At 40.1% G+C, this 23,189-nt stretch overlaps 1 protein-coding gene across 1 annotated transcript; it reads right to left on the bottom strand.

The window, feature by feature from the left end:
- Positions 1-79: 79 nt before the first annotated feature.
- On the bottom strand, positions 80-22,714 carry zfr2 (zinc finger RNA binding protein 2). The gene is made up of 19 exons (XM_072659765.1): positions 22,640-22,714; positions 21,182-21,428; positions 20,066-20,183; positions 18,922-19,137; positions 18,275-18,609; positions 17,252-17,434; positions 15,336-15,558; positions 13,943-14,079; positions 12,849-12,968; positions 12,248-12,393; positions 10,508-10,634; positions 9,689-9,879; positions 8,367-8,535; positions 6,311-6,485; positions 3,453-3,538; positions 3,095-3,190; positions 2,627-2,738; positions 1,520-1,617; positions 80-1,295 (listed from the first exon to the last, which is right to left on the bottom strand). The coding sequence occupies exons 1-19, from the start codon at positions 22,693-22,695 to the stop codon at positions 1,122-1,124; spliced, it is 3,009 nt and encodes a 1,002-aa protein (XP_072515866.1). The 5' UTR covers positions 22,696-22,714; the 3' UTR covers positions 80-1,121.
- Positions 22,715-23,189: the final 475 nt, after the last annotated feature.

Genomic DNA, 23,189 nt, shown 5'->3' on the forward strand with positions numbered 1-23,189 from the left:
AATAATAATAATAATAATAATAATAATCTATTGCATGATATATTATCACAGTATGAAATAACTAAAATATTCACCCATCTTCTTCACATTTCAAGTAGACTTTAATTTGCCTGTTTAAACTCCCTTAATTTCAGGCACAGGAAGAGAACCATAACGTCATCATCAGCAGAGCACTTTCAGAACATAAGTGTGTAAAATCTCCTTTCTTCCCCATTCTCATACATATCACAAACAAGCGGCAAGAACACTAAAATCCCCTCTGCCTCAGTCATACTTTAAGAGCTTCACAATATATGATATATTTATGTGCAAACAAAAAAAAAAATAAGAGACTGCCACTGCGAAACAAATGGAAGAAACAAAAACACATGAACTCTCCATTCATTTACTGGTATTAAGTCGTTAAATGTGATCTAATTTTAAACCTCAGTCGTCCGTTTCACAAACAATCAGACCAAACGGTTTCTCTTTTTTGAGAACGTTTCTTACAGTATTTTATATTGTCACTTTTAATAAGCTGTCGGCAGAGTTAAGGTTAGTACTATAGGTCTTATGTAAACTCAAACGTCTTTCAGTGATGTACATCAAGGTTTTTTTTTTGGTTTTTTTTGTTTTTAAATCCCACACATAAATTAAGCCTAGTCGTAAACGTATTTACACTGTTACTGATGAACGTAAAATCCTTTTAGTGTAAGACCAGGCTGGACCCACATCTAAGGTCTTGTGTAAACGTCAAAACAAAAACAAAGCAACTGGCCTCTGAAGTGGTTAAAGCTTTTAGTTTTAAGTGCTATTACTGAATAAATGTGTCTACATCAGGTTAGTAACAGTGTTAGACACTGGTCAGTGATCTTACAGTAGCAGTATTGAGATGCTTTCTGCTACGCCAGATATGGAATGCACTATTCTGTTCTGAACATAAGTGTTTTCTAAACCTATTTTTAGTACAGCTGTAATAAAAAGAGGAAAGGGAGGGAAATCATTTCTCCATTTCTTGCCCTAAAATTGCAGAAATGTCAAGACTGTTAATTTCATCCAGTTTAGTGAGACTTGTTTTCATTGTTTCTAGGAGAAAATAAATTATGGTGTATAATAAAGATGCCAGAGAGTTCTGGTAGTTCTCAAGCATCTTGAGAATCTTCTTTTTTGTCTTTTTTCCCTTCGCCTTCCCCCTCACTCGTGTCTGTGCCGTCTCTTCGTCTTTTGCGGTTGCGCGCGCTGGCCTTGGATGCCGGCAGAGAGTCGATCCCCAGAACTTTATGGACCTGGCGAAACGCTAACAACCGCAGGGCATGCTGAAACACAGAGGAAAATACTGCAGCTCAAGCACATTTCCAAATAAGTAAAGGAGCTCCATAAAGACGAGCCAATGATGCTTAACTAGAACAATCCAGAAATAAGACATCAACAGGAGATCAATCTAGTAGTCAATCTTAGTCCCTGATTAGCCAGTCTAGACTGATCACTCTGAGACTGACACTATTCTATCTCTGACCTGATAATAAAACATCAAATATACCTGTGCGCTTGCGGTCACATCTTCTCTGGCTTGTTTAGTCATGCCGCCCAGCGCATCCGTCTGGATTTTTTCACAGGGGTCAAACAGGCCCGGACCATCTGGCAGCAGAGAGAATGTATTCTGATATAACAGAGCTAGCGGAAATCCAACACAGAGTAAACCACATCAACAAAAGACAATCTAATTTATTTAATATGGGCTGAATGGTCATCATCTTAATAATTAATCTCAATAAATCTAGCTCAATCTAATTCATGCTGTGACCTACATATCTGGATTTTTTAAGTCTTTAAAACTATGTACTATTATTCAGTTATTAATCTAAAGAGTTATTATTCAGTATCCACTATGAATTATTCAATAACTGATACAAATGTATCATTGTCTACAACAAATTCTCCAGTATCCACTATGAATTATTCAGTAACCACTATAAATTAATTACTGCATACTACAAATTATTCAGTATTTACTGTGAAATATTCAGTATCTATGGTGAATTAATTAACATCTACTACGATAAGATCCAGAAGGAAACTGCAGTGTCACAGTATACTGCATAAATACATTATTCGAATAATTACTACAAATTATTCAGGTTCACTGTGAATTATTAATGATATACTATGAAGTATTCGATAACCGCTCTGATTTATTCACATATTTAAATTTTCTTTACAAATTCGAGTATCAAATTTTTCACAAATTCTCAAGTATCATTACAAATTCAAATTATCGAGTATCTACTATGAATTGTTCAGTATCTACTAGAAATTATTCAATAACTACTATGACTTAATTACTGCATACTACAAACTGTTCAGTATCTACTGCAAATTAATTACCATCTATTACAAATTCTTCAATATCCACTATAATTTATTCAGTATCTACTATAAGTAATCAGTATCTACTATAAATATTCAATAACTACTCTGAATTGATCAGTCTTCCAAATTCTCCAGTATCTACTATTAATTAATTACCATCAAGAACAAGTTATTCAGTGTGTACTATTACTTATTCATGACTATAAAACTAATATTTCCCTCTAAGAGTTGAAGGCCTGAACCTTCAGAACTGCTTCAGCAGAACAGTGTTTCACACCTTGCAGAAGGATTCCACTTGCAATGCACTCCAGAACCCTTCGCATGGCCTCTCCTGGACTCAGAGGACCTGATGCACTGCTGATGGCTTTCTCCACCATCAGCTCCATAGCCTGCAAAGCATTAAAAAGTTACAAATTCTCTGAGTGAGCCTAAGATGGCTTTTCACTGCATGGGTGCTAAAAGTAACAATACTAAAAAAAAACAAAACAACACCAGTTATAACTGGATAAAAAAAACCACCTTAAGGATATGAAGTCAGATATTTCATTTCTCGCCAATGTCCAAAAAAGGAAACCACACAGACATTGGTCCTGAGGTGTTTACAGAAACTTTCACATAAAACTTTGAGCCCAGATGAGTTCTGTGCTGCCCTGAACCTCCATTGTCTTTTTTGTGACTTGACAGACTGTGATCCTGCAAAACTGACACAGCAAAATGTAAGATGTAAACAAGGCCAAGCTCTCACCCAGGTTGGCAGCTTTCCCCAGGTAGGTACGCGCTGGCAGAGGTCTCTGAGAACGCGGATAATGATCACACAGGATTGCAGACCGTTGGCACGAGCCTGCAGACAAAACCCACTGAGACTCCAAGCCTACCAAATCAACTCACAAGCAACTTTCTCGTGAGGAAGGTCTGTTTGGATTGGTCAACTGCTGCACTGATCTGGGTTTAAAAAGAATCCCACATTTTAGACCAAAGTATAATGATCTTGGTGGTGATTAAACATGGATTTTAATGTAAGGTTTTAATTGGAGAGTTTAAATGTATGCAGAAATAGGTGAGGAGGCCTGTGTAGGCCTCATGCAGCACTACCTACTGCTTACCTGAAACCATTTGGCATGGCGAAGGGCTGCCAAATACTCGAGGCACTTTGTCCTGTTTAGAACGTCTGGAGGATCCTTTTCAGGCACTGGAACGAAACAAAAAGGCAACAAAAGGTGTCACAGGTCACTACACCGGCACCCAGCAAAGCAGAAAATCACATGTTAAGCTGCTTGAAAATAGAAAAATAACTAATTTTAAAAACAATTTGTCATAAAAGAGGAAACTGGGTGGTAGGCAACAGCACCATTAGCAAAGTTACCAAACAGAATGACATTAACAAGATGTCACAACACAGTGAGGGGGCGAGAGGGGCTTTCCACATTTCCAGAGTCCTAAAAAAAAAAAGGCTTGCGGTATAATACGTTATGCAAAGATATATATATATATATATATATATATATATATATATATATATATATATATAAATATATAAATATAATGATCACAGTCTCGAAGAACTGCCTACATTTAGTGAAGCAAGGGTGACTGATCACCTACAGGCCTACACATTTCTCATCATAGAAACTCTGCAGAGAGGAGAATGTGCTGATCAGGAGTTGTATATATTTACCTGTGGGCTTCCTAACCGTGGTTTACCTGTATCAGCTGGAAGCCGGATCAGATTTTGGCAATGACTCGGGTGACTTGTTTACGAGCACTTAAGTAATCAGATTTCTTTCCAAGTAAATGAGGTTAAAAACTTTTGATGTCCATGTCCACACTTACGAGGCAGCTCTTCTCTAACCAGATACATTTGTGCACATGTACGCAAATACGAGACAGCTGATTAACAGCATTCGCAGGCTGAATGACCTGATCATGAAGCCACAATCTCCAATTTTTTTTAAATCTGCTTAAATTTAACATCACAGAATGAGGTTTACATGATGGTAACTGGCGAAATCAGACAAATATGATATATTTATTAGTGAGTATGTAACCGCAGTCACAGTGTTCTTACTGAAGGTGACTTTTTTTTGGTGAAAAGAGAAGTATGGCCCCAAAAAAGTATTTGGACAGTCATATTTGGAAACCAAGCAGCTCTCTTAAAAAAATAAAACCCACACAAACAACAAAATCAGTGCATCATTCCCTTTGCCATATTCGACTGAGAATCCAAAATCAGGAAACAAAGAAAATAAAACGATGAATTTTTCTGTGATTCTTACAAGGCTTTCAATTTTTTTGCAACAGAAAAACTGAAAAATACGGAAAAAAGGAAAAATTGCTACACCTGATTCTGATATCTGTTCGCTTTAGAAACCATTTCCAGACAATGGGTTTAGAGTTTCATAGTCCTACAAGGAATTGCTGCCAAGGAACATGACATGACAATTGGACAAATCTGCAGAATCTTCCAGGTACTGCAGTTCCATTGAAAAATATGTCACTTTTTATGCTATTCTGTAAATCGGTACAGACGTACGTACTTTCCCTCACTGCTTACTTGTGAGAAGATACGTGGTCCCGATTTTAACAATCTTTTAGCTTTTTAGAGTAAGGGGATCGCCACAACATTAGTAACTGGGATACACCTGGTTGAATGCGTGCTGATCAATATCTTAAAAGCATGTGATTTAAATATTTCTGTTTAAAAAAATTTAAATAAAAAATAAAATACATACCCCAAAAACCAGAGGACACTGGGGACACACGGGTATCCACCGTAGTTAGGATGTCGTAACTGGGGAGGGTTTTAGGTAGGCCTAACTTGTAGGTTGAACTGGAAGAAGGCGATATCAAGGCTATTAATTGGTCTGTTGCTAAATGAGTAAGTGTGTGTGTATTAAGGTATATTATCATGCTGTAGCTGCATTTTAAGAGATATTTCCATCCACGCATATACACACTGCCACAGGCCTACTATTTAGACCTATTGGAACCCTGCCTTTGACTGGTACTGTATTTTTAGACAAAGCTACAGGAACTGTAAGATGGTTAATATTTTTTCAGTTGTCATGTTGTCTTCTTTTACAGCAACACTTAGTCTCTCTGAACAAGATCAAACTCATCTTCAACCCCATCCAGAACTATCCAACGCCAACACTGATTGTGAAAGCTAGCAAAACAGTAACTTCCAGGTCATGCAAACCAAACCAATTCAATATAAAAAATTTAGTTTGGCCATTGGTCTTTATGCTCAAATCAAAAATAGGTGTTAAAAAAGAAAAATGTGTGAAACAGTCCATCATTTGATTCATAAACAAATAATGAAATTTCTGATTTTTGATTCTGATTTGAATTGACTATGAAATGAATGGATGATGCACTAATTTAACAGACCAAACCAGGACTGATTTAGATTTTATGAATGTATTTATTCAAAAGGGTAGCCAATAGTCATGAGGTTTGACCGGTTTGCACTCAAAAGGTCTTCCTTATGTGTGCTTCACAGAACCCCCAGTGCGGCCTGGGGGTCAACAACGAGTCTTAAACCACTTTTGGACCTCATTAAAAGTTCACAAATGGTTAAAGTGTCCAAATCCTTATTGGGGCCACTGTATGATGAGGAATCCATCTATGTGTGAGTCACATGATTCGTCATACACAGTACATCAAAGCCACAGTCACACTCATAGCTACAGAAAGGTCAGAGATCCGGCTTTAGATTCCACCAGACACTACAGAAGAGCAGTAAAAACTAAAGGGGCAGAATCACAGACTGGTAACAGGGCTCCGATAATGAAAAACCGGGAAACAATGAACTCAATTTAAGGGCTTGGGGCTAAAAGACACTCAGGCGGTTGTGGAGCCAGATTTCACTTGCTTTTGGATGGTCTTGTGCTGTAGCTGTTGGTGCTTTTTTCTTAAAAGGAGACAATACAGTGCAGTAGACTGAAAGCATGGGTTCTCTAACCTTTCTCAGGCAGCTTGTGGTCTGCCTGTTCCTCCGGGCTTGGGGCAGGGTCTTCCCGCATCACTGGCGAAGTGAGAGAGACGGTGACCTGCATTTTTGGTTCCTTGCTGGAAATAATGACGATGTTGGCTTCCTCGGGGTGAGCCTGCACCACATACTGATCTTCAGAAAAGGTCTGCCGGTTAAAAGGACACTTGGCATTACTCACTACAGACGGGACAGCCGGGGAGGGGAGTGGAGGCGTCCCCAACTATATCATCACATCAGGGCTGTAGCCCCCAAGAAACAGTTTAATTTTTGAAGGGAGATAAGGGTTCTTACAGCCTAGCAGGGAAACGTGAGATTTTTAGTTCATTGTGTGGTCTTTAGGTAAGCCCTAAGGCCCCAGGCTCTCTCTGTAGGGTGTCACAACCAGGCAGGGAAACTAAAGATCAGTTATAAAAAGCAACAAGTAATCGCCCGTGTTCACATTTATTCGGACAAAGCTATAAAAGACTCTAAACTGAATGGTAGCAACAGCATCGACCTGTGGGGGGAAAAAAAAAATCATGTGGGGAAAAAATGTGGAACTATATGCCATTTGAAGGGGAGATTCCAATGGTACGCTCTCAATCACAGTTAATGTCAAACTACTTTCAAAACCACATTCTTCAGAAACAGGCAAGACCGATGAGGAGAACTGGTTGACGATCATGTGTGATGACCCAAACATGGTAGATTTCTCAAGAAAGCAGAAGGATCACGAAATACTTCAATCATTCTACCACCAATGGGAGATTTCCCAGTTATCTTCTGGAAGTTGCCAGCTGCCACTCTCGGTCAAGACCACCCGAACCATAACACACAAACCGATGGTGTGAATGTCTATGCGGTTCATTAAACCGGTCACTACACCCCCCCCCCCCCCCCCAAAAAAAAATCTGTAGCTCATGGAACACTGCAGTGTAGCTTGACGCACTTGGAGAACAGCATGACTTCCTGATTCTATATCCAGACAGACACCAACGATAATTGTTTTTCCATAAATGGTCCCTGTGACCTAATAAGGAAGCCCATTTTTTATGCCTCATTTCTAACGCTCCAAAAAAGGAGCTTTCATACATTTGTGTCACTTTTAGAATAGGAACTTCGTCACAGTTAATCATTTAAATATTATGCATTAACTGTACATTATTATTTTGGTTTAACATGATAAATTAATATTATGTTAATCCACATAATTCATTAATATTAGGGATGTCAAATGACTAAATCAAGATTACCTATTCATTTTCACAGTTCATCATAATTCAATACGCCCAATACGCTCCCAGCTTTGAAAGCCAGGAACAGAGCGCAGGGTCAGTCATGCTATGGCGCCCCAAAGCAGAGAGGGTTAAGTTTCTTTTATGATTTATTTTAGAATAAATTGGCAATTTTTTTCTCCAAATTTGATACTGCCAACTAACCCACCCATTTGTAGTTCCCCCAGCTACTTGCAATGCTCCTGGCTTAACCACACCTCCACCGACACATGTGAAGCCAGGCACCGCCTCTTTTCAAACTGCTGCCGATGAAGCGCTGCCGGGCAGCCGACACATTTGGAGGAACGTGCCAGGTCCTCAGCTCCACTGCACTGGCCAACAGACGCCTGTGCCGTCCACCTTAGTATTTAAAATGATGAGGGGAAAAAGTGCCATCTACCCACCCAGAAAGAACCTGGTCAGTTGTGCTCTCTCTGACTCCGGCCGCTGATGGCAAAGTGTCATGGCTCAGGATTTGAACTCGCTACACCCCAGGCCATAATGGTAGCACATTAGACTGCTGAGCCACTCTTACTATTTATTTTAAATGGACAAAATAAGCTTTATCAGAGTGTATTTATCACTTTTATTATTTAATAACATCACGGTCATGGTATGAATATGATAAGGCAGTTTCCAGATCAACAGCCCTTACCTTACGTGTTCTTAAAGTCACACAAATCGGTTGCTGTTTACTCAAATCTCCAGGACTGAGTATTTCAGCACCACAAGACAGAGAAGAGACAGGAAGAAGAAGGTGGCTGATGTCTTACCAGGAGCTGTTTAGGAAGCTGCTCAGCAATGCTGTTCAGCAGGGACACGGTGGGCTTTTTGGCAGCTAGCAGGATAAGTTGAACATTCCTATCTCCATGTAGCAGCAGGCCTTTGGCCAGTATCCCCACCCTCATTACCCCCTTCAGCATGCGGCCCTGAGGGTCCAACCTGCAGCAAGCGAAAAATAAAAAGTCAGTTACTTTTGTATTTGAGACATAAATAGCTTACCAGACCTTTTAGGTATACATTTTCTGATTTTAAGGCGAACATGATAAATTATGATATGACATTCATATCAGTTTATGACCACTCCCATCCCAGCGCATTATATCAGCTCCTCTTACCATATAGGAGCACTCGGTGGTTCTATAATTCCAGACTGTATCCATCTGTTGTTCTGCATACTTTGCTCGCCTCCTTTCACCCTGTTCTTCAATGGTCAGGACCCCACAGGACTGACCACCACAGAGCAAACTGTAGTATTTGGATACTGAGTCATTCTCAGCACTGCGTTGAGACTGACTGACATGGCTGTGGTATGTTAGTGTTGCACTGGTGGTACGAGTGGATCAGACACAGCAGTGCAGCTGGAGTGTGTATGTCCACTTACTGTCCACTCTATTAGACTAGTTGGTCCACCTTGTAGATGTAAAGTCAGAGATAGAAGCTCTGTATCTGCTGCTGCTCACAGGATACCGTTGGCTGTTTATTTCTGGCTGGTGGACTATTCTCAGTCCAGCAGTGACACTGAGGTGTCTGATCCACTCTTATCACCAGCGCAACACACACTACTAACACACTCGTCACCACCATGTCAGTCAGTGTCACTGCAGTGCTGAAAATGACCCACCACCCAAATACTACCTGTCCTGACCATTGAAGAACAGGGTGAAAGGAGGCTAATAACAAAGGGTGCAGAGAAACAGGTGGACTACAGACCTCCTACTGCTCCTATAGGGGAAGTGGAGATCATGCAATTCCATACTAATGGTCTCAAAGTTGAGGCACACACTATTATTACCTGGTTTTGACGTTAGATAAGGACTGGGGCTAAACACCAAGAGGACATGGCAGCAGAAATCCAGTGCATTTAACAATTATTGGAGTATTACTTCATAAGAGGCTGGGCTTAGTGAGGCACCAATTAGAGGCTTTTTTGCTTAATTAACCCATCATGCCATTTCTTCTCACTATGCCTCGCAATAGCATCCCTTTCATTTAGCATTCAAACGTTCTTAACCTCACCGCTGACCAAACCCTGCCCGACTAACAAACCATTCATGAAGGTTACACTGCAGACCAATATAGTGGAGTGACTCACTGCTTATCCATGTCTTCTTTGCCCTGTGAGACAGCCTCCTGCTCCAGCAGTGAGTCAGACACCAGCTTGAGGGCTCTCTCTGAGTGCGAGACGATCTGCTGCACAGCCTGCAGCTCCTCCTCCACTGGGTAGATGGTGGCATGTTTGGACATTATGTGGCGGTCATCCGGAGAATCCGGCCGACGAACAGGCTGCAAAGAAAGAAGATGGAGTGTCATCATCCAGGCTAGTCCTGGGCATACTTTACAAGGCCCAAAGGTTTGCCCAATAGCACGGAACATAACACGGCGCTACACTACCTGTCCAAACATCTCTTCTAATTAGTAAATTGTATGGGGTCCACTGCTTACACGGGCATTGGCAATATTATTATTATTATTATTATTATTAGTGATGTGAAGATAAAAATATGGGTGAGGAGAGAATATTAAGCCATTCGCTTGGATGCAATCACACAAAGAACCGACGTCATCAGTCCTCAGGTTCTGAATCAAAAATGTGCACGTTTAGGTTATTAGCTCTTGTGTGTGTGTTTAGAGCAGTCAGCTGCATGCTTTTAGCCACTACCTGCAAACTTAGGCTTATGCTTGAGGTCTGTGGCTGGCCATTGTGGGTACCCAAAAGAGGAAAAGAAAAAAAAACCCAAAAAACCCCAAAAAAACAAAAAAAAGAAGAAGAGAAACCTGCTCTAATACAAACAACTGAACCAAACTTACGGAATAGGGCAGTAGAGAACCAAATAAGATCAAAACAAATAAGAAATGTGGAAACAGGCAATGTGGGAAGTATCAATTCAACATCTACAATGCTTGCTCTCACCAGTAGAGGGGGCACAGGCATTCCAGGGCGACTCATGAGAGGTGGGGGCGCCATCCTGCGTCTTTGCTCTCCCCAGTACAGATGCTCCTCCTCTGCCTTCCTCCAGTACAAGTCCTCCTCGTACCTCCTACAAGAGATATCAGGCATATCATTAAACACGATCACAGTGCACACTGCTACAGTATGTCAGTAACCCCTGGACTTCACATTTACACATTCACATTTCCCAAGCCATCAGACTTCTCAACTCCAGAAACTGAACTGATGTTTTTTTTCTGTTTCATGCTTTCACTTTCACTCTCACTCTCACTCTTTATTATCCTGTCTGTATTGTGTCTGTGTGTTCTGTATGCACTGTGTCTATGTTGCACCATGGTCCTGGAGGAACCTGGTTGTTTCGTTTCACTGTGTACTCTGTATGTAGTTGAAATGACAATAAAACCCACTTGACTTGACTTGACTTAAGTATGTCTCCTATACAGTCTTATTTTATAGATTTTAAGATTTCATGACTAGCTGAGATGTTGAATAAGGAGCATCAGAGATAGGAAAACCATTTTGCAACCTCTGGATCTATCTGTTGGCTGTGATTTCGGATTTAACCTATATTAGTATGTAAAACTGAGAGGAACTGTGCAGAACTGAGAAGAATTTAAAGGAACTGAGAAGAACAAAATAGAGACAGGTCTTGTAGCAGAGAGGACAACATCAAGAACAATTACAGACTGTAAACAGCAATGAACCTGTATCAAGTGAAGGTTCTTCACACTCTTAGAATGAAAAATGAACCAAAATGGATCTGTATTGAACCAAAAGTAGTTCTTTAGTGGCATCACTCAAAGAGCCATTTGTTTTGCATGTGTGTTTACTAGAGGTGGCTCAGTGGTTAGAGCACCAGGTTATTGATGCTAGGGTTGTGGGTTTAATACCTGGGCTCAGCAAGCTGCCACTGTTGGGACCCTCCTTGCTTTCCAGGCGCCGCAGCGATGGCTGCCCACTGCTTCGGGCATGTGTCACTGTGTGTGTTTGTTTGGTCACTAGTGTGCATGTGTGTGTGTCCAACACAAATAATGAATGAGGTCTTATCTTGTCCACATTATTAGAAACCCCTCCTCTGTAGCTCAACCTTGCTGCTGTAAAGTCAGATACTATAGCCTATTTATTGTTACTGTGCATTTATCATAATTCATAATTCAATCATAATTGTTCCATTTCTGACCACAGGACTGCTGCTGACCAGATATTATTGTGTTGTGGACCATCAATAAGATTGGCAGAGCAGCGGTATGCAGTGGCATGGTAGTATAAAGGAACGTACAATAAAATAATCCATAATAATCACTGATAAACAGTCAAAGGATAAATAATCGATATGCTGCAATAAATGGGCTCCAGTCTCTGACTTTACACCAGCAAGGTTGAGCTACAGGGGAGGGGTTTCTAATAATGTGGACAAGACAAGACCACATTCTTCATTTGTGTAGGACACACACACATGCACACTACTGACCAAACAAACACACACAGTGACACGTGCCCGGAGCAGTGGGCAGCCATCGGAGCAGCGCCCAGAAAGTAGGGAGGGTTAAGGGCCTTTCTCAAGGTCCCAACAGTGGCAGCTTGCCGAGTCCAGGTCTTAAACCCACAACCCTGTCATCAATAACCTGGTGCTCTAACCACTGAGCCTCCCCTAATGAACACACATGCAAAATAGCTGCATGCCAGTTCTACACAGCTGACCTCATCTCCATATGCCATCGATGCTCATCTTCTTGTTGTCGCTTCAGCACGGCTTTCTGCTTCTGCTTCCTCAGCTTGCCTTCCAGAAGCTTCCGTGCTCTGTTACTGGGTTTGATCTCCACCAGCAGGTCTGGGTTCACCTTTTTCTGCAGAAGGATTAAACAGACCAGAAAACAGCACCTTAGCACACAGAATTGCATAGAAGCAATAATCCAAACTAATGTTCCAAACCAAGTGTCCAAATGTCCCCCTTTTCCCTGAGAACATCACCATTTGCACCTTACTCTCACCCCTTCTTCCTTTATCTTCTTTCACAACTGCCCCCCTCCTTCTCACCTCAGTGTTCTGAAACCCTAAAAGTCAATGCTTTCTTTGGACTGGATCAGTTGATCAACTAAGCTGTGCCCGTGTATGATTTTCTATCTGCATGTGAATAAACTCCAACGCTGAAGATCCAGACTCCTGACTCCTGTATGCTGAATTTCTAACAACAGGGACAATTCCTGTCTGTTCCCTTTATTAAGAATCTCCACTAGAAAAAAATACAAGTGATGATTGTGTGGAAGTTTCCAGTCTTTCAGTAAATGAATGAGAGTCACACCTTGTACTGAAGTCGGTGTCTGCGGCCCTTGAGGTGCATGTCTTTAGCATTCGGGTCGTTAAAGCTGCACTCGCAGAGCTTACAGTGGAAGCGAATCACCTTACCCTCATCGTTACGAACCTGAAAGAAATCAAATGACAAGTTTGAAGATAAAATAACTAAATAAGTACATTTGTATTTATTTATATATTTAATATAAGAATTTGCTCTATAACTATCTATACTAGTGTCATTTCGATGAATCTGCAGTTGTCGGAACATATTAAAATGATAACGCTTATTTACAGTCGAAATCATTCACAAAATAAATAGCCCAAATTCAGTCGTTCACATTTCGTTCATGACTCCTTTTCTGGGTATAAAGTAATGGGAAGATTGGGGTTTAATTCCAAGTCTGGTCAGAAACCTCATGAACCTATAACAATAAGACTACTTGGAAAAGACTCCCAACTCTACATCCTCCTACCTTCAACATAACTAAATTATAATATAAATATAATGCTAAAGCTTGGCAAAAATAGTTAATAGATAATTTTAGGCTGCTGTAAATATCTCCGTGGATAGTCTCTGGACAGCGCCACGGTAAACCATAAAGAGCATCATATCAGAGGAGATTGAACAGTTACTGCTGGTTTACTGTAGCTGGGTTTCCATTCAAACACAATTGCCAAATCTAAGAATTAATATATATATATATATATATATATATATATATATATATATATATATATATATATATATATATATATATTTCAAATCATTATAATATATAAAATTATATAAAGAAATTCGCTACAGTTATGAAAAGTAGGCTGCCGTGATTAGGAGCAGCAAAACGAGTAGAATGGAGAAATTTTACTGTATTGTTCTTTGCGTTTTAGAGGCGCCAGGCAAGACGAACCATGGCCTACCTAATTAAGGGTTGAAATCTCGGTGCCATCCACATCCACATTCACATTTTAGCTTTCGCAATATGTAGTAATACCAGTGTAAATATCTGTGAAATGTGTTTTTTTTCCAAATTTGAGCTTTATTTGAGCTTTTTCCAGAAAACAAATTAGGCTAGGTGTGACCTGAATGTCTCGATCCCTCACCTCCTCCACATAGTCATGGCCCACTGGCTGGATGTCTCCCTGAATGCCACCACCATCAGCTTCATCATCACTCTGAGGGTCTGAGAGCAGAACCACCGGCTTCACCTCCTCCACCTTCACCAGCTCTGGAGCAGCAGCTTTGTCGTTCGACAAGAGGCAACATATGAACAGCAACAAATACTGCTGAAACTCTCCTCAAAAACAAATTCAGAGGCTAATCAAATGTAATATTAGTAAATGAGAAGATCTAGCCACTAGATCTAGAAATGCAGGTGCTTCGGTCTAGACCTGTCACTATAATTACAATATTGCCTTATATAACAATTTATGTACATGACCTCGGTCAATTCTGCTAAATAAAAGACATCTCCATTTACTCCGCCACTACAGATACAGTATATGGACAAAAGTATTGGGACACCTGCTCATTCCTTGTTTTTCTGAAATCAAGGATATTAAAAAAGATTATCCTGCTTTTGTTGTTAAGTCTCCACTGTCCAGGAAAGACGGTTTTCTGCTAGATTTTGGAAGAGCATTGCTGTGAGGATTTGATTGCAGTCAGTGACAATAACATAAGTGAGGTCAGAATGTTGGATGATCACCACTCCACCTCAACCCCAACTCATCCCAAGAGTATTGCAAGGAGCATCATCATTCAAGAGAACACAGTTCTTCCGCTCCAGCCGCTCATCCATTCCAGAGTCTACGAAGACTAGACAAGCTGTGTGTGTGCAATTGCACATATGTGTCACCAATGAATGCAACTTAAAGTAGCTGAATGCATTCATTAGAAGGCCTGTCCATAAACATTCGGACATAGCATATGTATATGCTGCTGCTGCTGCTGACTAGACTCACGACTGCAATCGTATTAAAATCCAATTCCAATGTATGGATATTCTCAATACTTAAAAGTTAACTGCTCTCTAAAAGGATGTAATGGCATTGTTACATTATACATGTATTATATTATATTGTTACAGTATACGTTGTTATATTATTAGTAGATCAAAGGCATAATATGGTCTTAAAATAACAGTTATATCTTTTATCACAATTATATCTAGGACACAGCTAATTCAGAAGTTCAGATGAGCCTGACGAATGCAATTCTCTAAATCATTGTATAAAATCCAGATCCTTCAACAATATTATTAATAAAACGCATAATTCTTTCTATCATGCAGCATGAAAATAAAGCCATTTAATGGCTAGATCAGAAGTTTTCAACCTTTTGCAATCTGTGACCACGGAATATTTCCCCAGAAACAAACTCAACTGTATAAAATGCAAACATACAATACAGTAATTAATATGACCAAATTCCACTTGACATTATAATTATGCAACACAATGCACACTAACAATATAACACCAAACACTTTATACTCACCAATGACCGTGGCTTTAGACAGAGCAGGCTTCTTAGCTGGCTGCTGACCCTTATTCTGAGGGCTTGGTTCAATGGGTTTCTGTGGCACCCTGGGAGAAGCTGGAGCTACAGCAGGAGTTGTGGGTTTTCCTGAAGTTGTAGTCACAGGAACAGGGGCAGAGTTCACCAAAACTGGCTCCGTGGAAGGAATGGGTTTGCCAAGCTTTGTGTGAAGCTTCACAACCTGATAACAATGCAAAAGTGACAATACTTGCGTTAAGGCAGATTTGGGCATCATCTTCGTGAGATCCAGTTGGTTTCACACGGCTACATCTAAAGTTTGGAGGTTCAGCTACTTTCATGTTCCCCTCCACACCACCAAAAGACATTTTTATTATTCTATTATAGTATAAAATCCAGATCCTTCAACAATGTTATTAATAAAATGCATAGTTCTTTCTATTATGTAGCATGAAAATCAAGCCATTTAATGGCTAGATAAGGGAGTTTTCAACCTTTTGCAATCTGTGACCACAAAATCTTTCCCCAGAAACAAACTCAACTGTTTAAAATGCAAACATATAATAATACACTAATTAATATGAGCAAAAATGTCACTTGACATTATAATTATGCAACACAATAAACAACAACAAATATCAAACACTTTGTTTGTTTTCATTTATCATCAATTCATTTATTTATGATATAAATGAATTGATGATAAATCAATTCATATATTTGACCCATATATTTATTTCATATTTTTGACCCAAATATTTTCTAAATTATATTACTTGCAATAATTTATATTAATACATTTCTACGAATGATAAAAAGCCAACATTAAAATAACAATTAATAAATAAATAAATAAATAAATAAATAAATAAAAGCTGACCGCCAACAGCCCCCTGGCAATAGCACCAGAGCGCACCGCCGTAGCCCAGAGGTTAAAAACCAGTGGGTCTAGACGGATCCCAATCAGAGCAATAAAAATAAACATTTTTATAAACATTTTCAAACAATATTTGATATCCACTTCTTTATAATCGACTGGTTTAATTTACACGTCTGGTTTGCTGATGCCTGGCCCTGTCAATCAAAACGATACTCCTTGGTCTATGTGCCAGAATCAAGTGCATTGCATCTGTAAAGAGTCAAGATGTTAAAACTGGAAAGTTATGCAGAGGGTACAGGGCCGATGAGCTGCTAGACGAAGAGGTGATTTTTTTCCATTCCCTCGTTTTGCACAGACAATCTGAAAACCGCTTTTCAACCAGGGCTGACTTGGAAGCGGTGCGAGACCGTGAGTGTTCATACCTAATAGACCCACACTAAACAAAGTAGCTGTGAAAGCTTTAGGATTGAAAATATACAATACATAAAATGCAAGCAGTCACACGCCTGTGCCCTTTTAAGTAAACAGAATAGAAACTAATTCAGAATTCATTCTCATTCCCAAAGACAATTAGCCAATGGAATCAAACGTTAAAAAGCATAGAAAAGGCACTTAAGGGTGATGTAGGGATGCCACGGAACGTAGATTTTAGAAATACCAGGTTATAAAACTTGATGGTTATTGTATTGTGAACATTGGCTTACAAATGTTTTGAAAATAATATGTAACCAAACAGAAAATGCCACCAAATTCTTACTATCTTCAAAGTTTTAAAACCAATCAATCAATTGATGAATAAAAAAAACATATAAACATATTAATTCACAACGAAAATTGGATACAAAATAGTTCAAAAGACCTCCACCTCACATGCAGCTTTCTTATTTATTTTATTTATACTATAGTAAAGCAGCAACCCTAGTGTGTAGTGCAACCCTAGTGTGTAGTGCAACCCTAGTGTGTAGTGCAACCCTAGTGTGTAGTGATCCAGCCCATTTTATAAAACAGAAACCTGAGAACCCTGATCTGCACAGACCTTCTGGTGCTTGGCCCCCCGTATGTGTGCTGCGTAGGCATCTGCACCGGTGCAGGAGACATCACAGAGTTCACACCGCAGCTGCGTCTGCACACCACGTGGTCCGTTACTGGCCTGACTGCCAGACTTCTGGGACGCCTCCTTCTTTTTGTGCTTCTGACCCTCCAGGTGCTCTCTGTAGGTCTACAGGGGAAGATGATGTACAAATAAGCACACGATGATGTCAAGTATTACTGATTATAATGTTTGTTTATTCACATTCATGTTTTCAAAAGTGTGCCATGCACCAAGAGGTTAATGTAAATGTCCAATGTTTAAAGCGGTAATACTCAAATTTTCACTGGATGTGCCGTCACGGCAGCAAAACACTCTTATGGATTTTTTCCAATATGTGGAAATTGAAATATTGACATGTGAAAACATATACAATATATAGAATATAAATATATACGTGTGTGTGTGTGTGTGTATATATATATATATATATATATATATATATATATATATATATATATATATATATATATATACACACACACACACACTAGCTCAGCATTTTTCACTTGATAGGTGGGGGGTGGGGGCTGAAATATGATATTATTGGTTAGCATAGTTTTTTCAAGCCTGCTTGTGCACAGGGATGTAATCAACTATCAAGACGTTTCAGAGGAAGGCAAAAGTCAGAGGTTTGGATGGAAAATGACAAGAAAACAACATCGATTTTAAGCAAAATAATGGATCAAACATTTCTAAATGTGTAATAAAATATTTCTTTTAGCTAAAATATTAACCTTTGAGGGTCCCAAGCTGATGCAAGTGCCATTAGTCAAGAAAACCTAATAAATGCATTTATTAAATAATTAAATAATATTTAAGATTTATTAAATAATAAAAGTTGCTAAAGTATGATCAAAAAAAGAAGGGGGGTCAGGGGGTATACATAACTGAGTTTAGTCTGGTCCCTTTGATTTTCAAATGTGACAAATAACATCACAGCTCTATGTATGTGCCACGCTCATATACCTGTGGACCAGCGCAGCTTATCTTGCAGATGTCGCAGTAGTGCAGCTGAGGCTGCTTCGGGGGGCCTTTTGGCTTCTGGACCTTATTCTGATGGAACATGGGCTTCTTGTATGTACTGACAGCAGGGCTAGTGACCATGCTGTTTCCTGTGCTGCTCCAGGAGGCACTGGTGAGCTGCTTAGCTGGCGGCTGGGTTTGCTGCTGAGGAGGCTGAGGCTGATGGGAAGGGGCCTGGGGTTGAGGTGGGGTCTGAGGAGGGCCCAGCTGCTGGGATGGTTGATAGTATGATGAAGTTGAAGTGTAGCCGCTAGATTCGTAAGTAGAGTAGTTGAGACCTGCGGGAATGGGCAAGAAAGACACTGAGCACATTCACGTATTGGCATTTTATTTACGCTATATGGACAAAAGTATTGGGACACCTGCCCATTCCTTGTTTCTTCTTAAACCAGAGGGATTATAAGAGTTTATTCTAAAGTAGCTGAATGCATTCATTAGGAGATAAACACCCAGAGTATTGGATAGCATATTATATTGTACTATTTACATAATCATATTGTTATTATAGTTAACATTCACACTGTGAGACTACACTAGGGATGAAGCTCAGAGACACACAGAGCACACTGCAGGAAAAAGCCCCCACTTACCAGAATAAGAAGTGGCAGCTGTGGAGTTGTAGGAGGAACTGGGGGTGTAAGTGGATATTGGAGTTGGCTGCTGCTGTACGCTGGTCGTGGCAGAGTAGATGTTGTAGCTGGATGAAACGGAGCTGACGGGAGGGAGGGGTTTGAGGGCTGTGACCTGTCTTTGTGGTGCAGGCTGGCTGTAGGCTGTACTTGCCGGTCTATAGCCACTTTTTAGATCTGAAGGAATAATAACAAACTGCACGGAGTCAGAAAAAAAAACAAAGGTCACGGCAGCAGTTTCACTAACGTCTTCTTAAGCAAATAGTTTGGATTGTTCCATCTGATTGGCTCAACCACCTTAGACTCTGTATTATGTTCTCAGTATACTGAGCTGTTAATGCAACAATCAACTGCTACTTGGCTTGGGAGAACCTTGTGCAATAAACAACACAGCTTGAAGAGCCAATTCTTTTAAATTATTGCAATCAAAAATTATTTACTGAACATTTAATGTGTATTTTATTAAAGCAGCGTTAAGGAGAATAGAAATTTCTTGCTTCTTGGTTCCCCCACTTTGAGCCACCGCCATAAGACACACTTTACACATGCTTTTGTTGACAAGCCGAGAGATACAAATCAGTGAAAGAAACATTACACAGATTTTACACAATTACAACTCAGCATTAAATTGTTCTTGCAAGCATTTTTCTGTCCACTTTACCAGCATTTTGAGCCTGGAGTTGCAGATATAGAAAAGCTATTCTTCTGGTTAAGTTATTATAATGTAAAAAGTTTACATAGTGTTGCTTTAAAGCAATAAGCCACTTGAGGCTGTGTTACTGTGATTTTACCACAGCTATGGGGTGGCGCTATGCACAATTTAATAATCAATGTACAGCATGATCTTATGTTGCGCGCGCGCATGCATATATATATATATATATATATATATATATATATATATATATATATATATATATATATATATATATATATATATATATTCATGCAACAGGCCACATAAGATCAAATAAAATACACACATATATATATATATATATATATATATATATATATATACACACAACATTTGATAAATTAAGCAGACAACACGATGCTGTTCAGTGTAATTACTCTGAATCGAAAGTTTCAGGCAGGATATCACCTTGCTGAAAGTAGGTTTCTGTTGGGGTTCGTTGAGCTGGTGCGATGCTCGTCTGGTAGTACTGCTTATTTTCATACACACCACTGGTTGACACTGGCCGCCCGTAGTTGTAGCTCTCCTGCAGTTGCGATTAACAGAGGATCAGGCATTCAGCAATCAAAACAGACACAGACACTACAGGAAGGACCCACTGTCTCCTAAATAACAAGATAGCATTCATAATGATCTAACAAGTATCACAATCCTGGCTTCACAAATGCCAAAACTGATGTCTATCAGTCTATTAACTCATTAGGTGTAAAATGCATTGTGAGGTACTACTCGGGAACAGGAATTGCAATAATTTTAGGGTTTCACAGTAATTATTCAAAACAGCACGAGGAAAATGGCCTGAGGGGGTATTTCACAAAGCGGAATTCCTCAGTTGGCCAGACCACTTAAGCCTATAGCCGAAGACTGTCCAACAGGAAAGGTACTAATACAATACTTATACAAGACCAGGCTTCTATTTCTGTAAATGAGAAGACCAAAAAACTCTCTCTCTCTCTCTCTCATATATATATATAAATAAATAAATATAAAAAGCACTGCTACAATCTGTCCTAAAAAAACTAATTTTACTACAAACATTTGAAGTTTTTGGTTAAAAAATGCACAAAAAATAAGTTTTTCCGTCTAGAGCACTTGAGCAGAGCTCCACATTGCGGAGGGCCCCTCCGCTTAAGGCATAACTAGCAAGCTGTTTGGCTCATTTTGCTGTAAGGCGGGACTTTATATTAAGCATTTCGAGAACTCCTGTTTATATTTCAAGCAGCCGGCCTCCTCATTTTTACAGTCTCCTCAGGTCCTTCCCGATTGGACTGACCTGACATTAGACTTAAGATGTCTGGCTAAACCGAGAAAGCCATCTTTGTGAAATTGTTGGTTTTGTTGTCTATATGATTCACTATTTCTCATTATTCACTATATAGTGCATAATAATGCACAGTGCATTTACTGCATTTACAAACTATTTATACTAATATTTAATAAATAAAATTAAATAAAATAAATAAAAAAAACAGTGTGCACCAAAAAAAAAAACAGGGCAATAAAAAGTGACGACCGGTCACTAACCGCTTCTGTAAAGACCTGGTAGCTCTGAGGTCGGGTGGTCGGCTGAGGAGTCGTTTCCTGCTGACGGTAACCGTAATCTGGAGCAGCGGGAGTCTGGTATGTTTGGTATGCTGGAGACGCCACTGGCCGGGTGGGCTGTGCAGTGGCAGGAGCGTATGAAGCTGTGACCACATGGGCTGCACCAGGGGCAGGCTGGACACTGTAGCTGGCAGTGGTTTGATGGGAATACGCAGGAGGCGGCTGGGTGCTGGGGAGGTCAAAACAGGTCAGGGTGACTGTCTGCTTCAGAAGGTGAAAGAAATAGAAAAACATAGCCTGGAAAGTTTTATAATAGAGGTGAACTAAAACGCTGATTCACTGCTTACTGACATTTAGCATGAAAACTAGTGTCAATGAGACAAACTAGGCATTTGGGACTATGAGGACTATATAGTCCAGTACTGTTTACATATCTAGGGTCGCGACTATCTCGCACTGTGATGCTAATTTGCATATTCATATAGTACATAAGTTAGTCAGCATTTTGTATAAATTAAAACTGCCCTGTGAAGAAGAAGATGATGATTGCTCAGTGTATTACTGGTCCCAGCTACCACTGTTGGGCTCCTGAGCAAGGTCTTTAACCCTTTCTGATGTAGGGGGGCCGTAGCATGGTTGACCCTGCCCTCTGATAGGTACACTTACGACAGTATTTGACTTACTTTACGATAAATCCATGATAAGTAAATGTTATAACTCTCCTGCAATCCAAGAAAATGGGTTATTATATGACATTAATGACATTAATCATTTGTACAAAAATGATATGCAGCATGGTTCTGATATGATCCGACCCACAGATGATAACAGGGTGGTATTACTGCATATTATTGCATGCTTTAATGGACTGATTTAAGTAAATTAAGGCATATTTTATATTATCAATGCATTTTGGTGCCCTTTATCATATCTAGACCCCCCTACATGTCATGCTTGCCAAAAAAAGACCTCAGTAGATGCCACTGTTATGTGCATCCCTAACTTTCCCCCATGTCTAGGATGATGTTGCATGATTGCCCTTCGCCTGAACCTGCTTTAATCCCATCTCCAAAATCCTGACATCTGTGAAGAGCCCCCTGGAGTCCCACCATTAGACTTAAGACCCTCAAACAAGCACCTGCACCTGCAGCTGACAACATCAGACCAGCAACCATTCATACACAAGCAATTCCGTCCATCTGAGCCTTGAATAAGAGCACGGATGACAAACTGGCACTTTTAGAGGCCTGCTGAAGGGTTATGTCCAGCTATCGCCCCGTAACCTCACTGACTTTCTGGATGTAGCTTGTTAGCCTAGCAACACAACCTGCTCCGCTGAACCGCTCGGCTCTGCCCGCCGGTGAATGAAGCACCAGGACGATTCAGCGGACGGCGGGAGGAATAGCCGCCCGGGTCGCCATCCGTGCCGGTGTGTTTTACCTGTATTGGGGGCCGGCGGTGCCGTGCGGGAACCCGTAATAGTGACTAGCGGCCATTTTGGGCAGCTTCCCCGCCGCCACCGGCACAGAGTCGCTCGCGAGGGGTCGGTTCTAGTCGAACCGACACCTTGTTTACGTCAAAGGTGGGAGTCGGCTCAGCTCGGCACGAAGACTCGGCTCAGTCGTACGTTGTACTGATATGCATTGACTCGGAGCCTGAAGAATCGGTCGTTTTTAGCGAATATATCCCAAAGAATCGACTCCTTAAAAAGACTCGGCGTGCCCCTGGATAAACATGTGACTTTCACTTTTCACTGTTTAACTGTTTGAGGGCATGGGGCTGCAGGGATGCTGGCAGCATCACTTATTTAGAGGAAAACTGGAAAAGAGTGGAAAAACTATATAGCAGGACATAATTAACCCATTCATACAGCTGTAAAGAAATATATATATATATATATATATATACACATATATACACATGCACAGACTCCAGCCACTGCATTTAACTACCTGATTGTTTCAATGCTTACTGTACATTATATCAGCTC

The sequence above is a fragment of the Salminus brasiliensis genome, chromosome 17 (assembly GCF_030463535.1).
Source record: "Salminus brasiliensis chromosome 17, fSalBra1.hap2, whole genome shotgun sequence".
Classification (NCBI taxonomy): Eukaryota; Metazoa; Chordata; class Actinopteri; order Characiformes; family Bryconidae; genus Salminus; species Salminus brasiliensis.

Bases quoted from the DNA above. Each gene is read 5' to 3' on its own strand.
- zfr2 (XM_072659765.1), bottom strand. From the start codon at position 22,695: ATGGCCGCTAGTCACTATTACGGGTTCCCGCACGGCACCGCCGGCCCC. The intron at 15,559-17,251 runs GTCTGTGCAGAT...CATTGTTATCAG, and splicing joins GGGGGGCCAAGCACCAGAAG to GTTGTGAAGCTTCACACAAA. The intron at 9,880-10,507 runs GTGAGAGCAAGC...CTTTCTTTGCAG, and splicing joins TGCCTGTGCCCCCTCTACTG to CCTGTTCGTCGGCCGGATTC.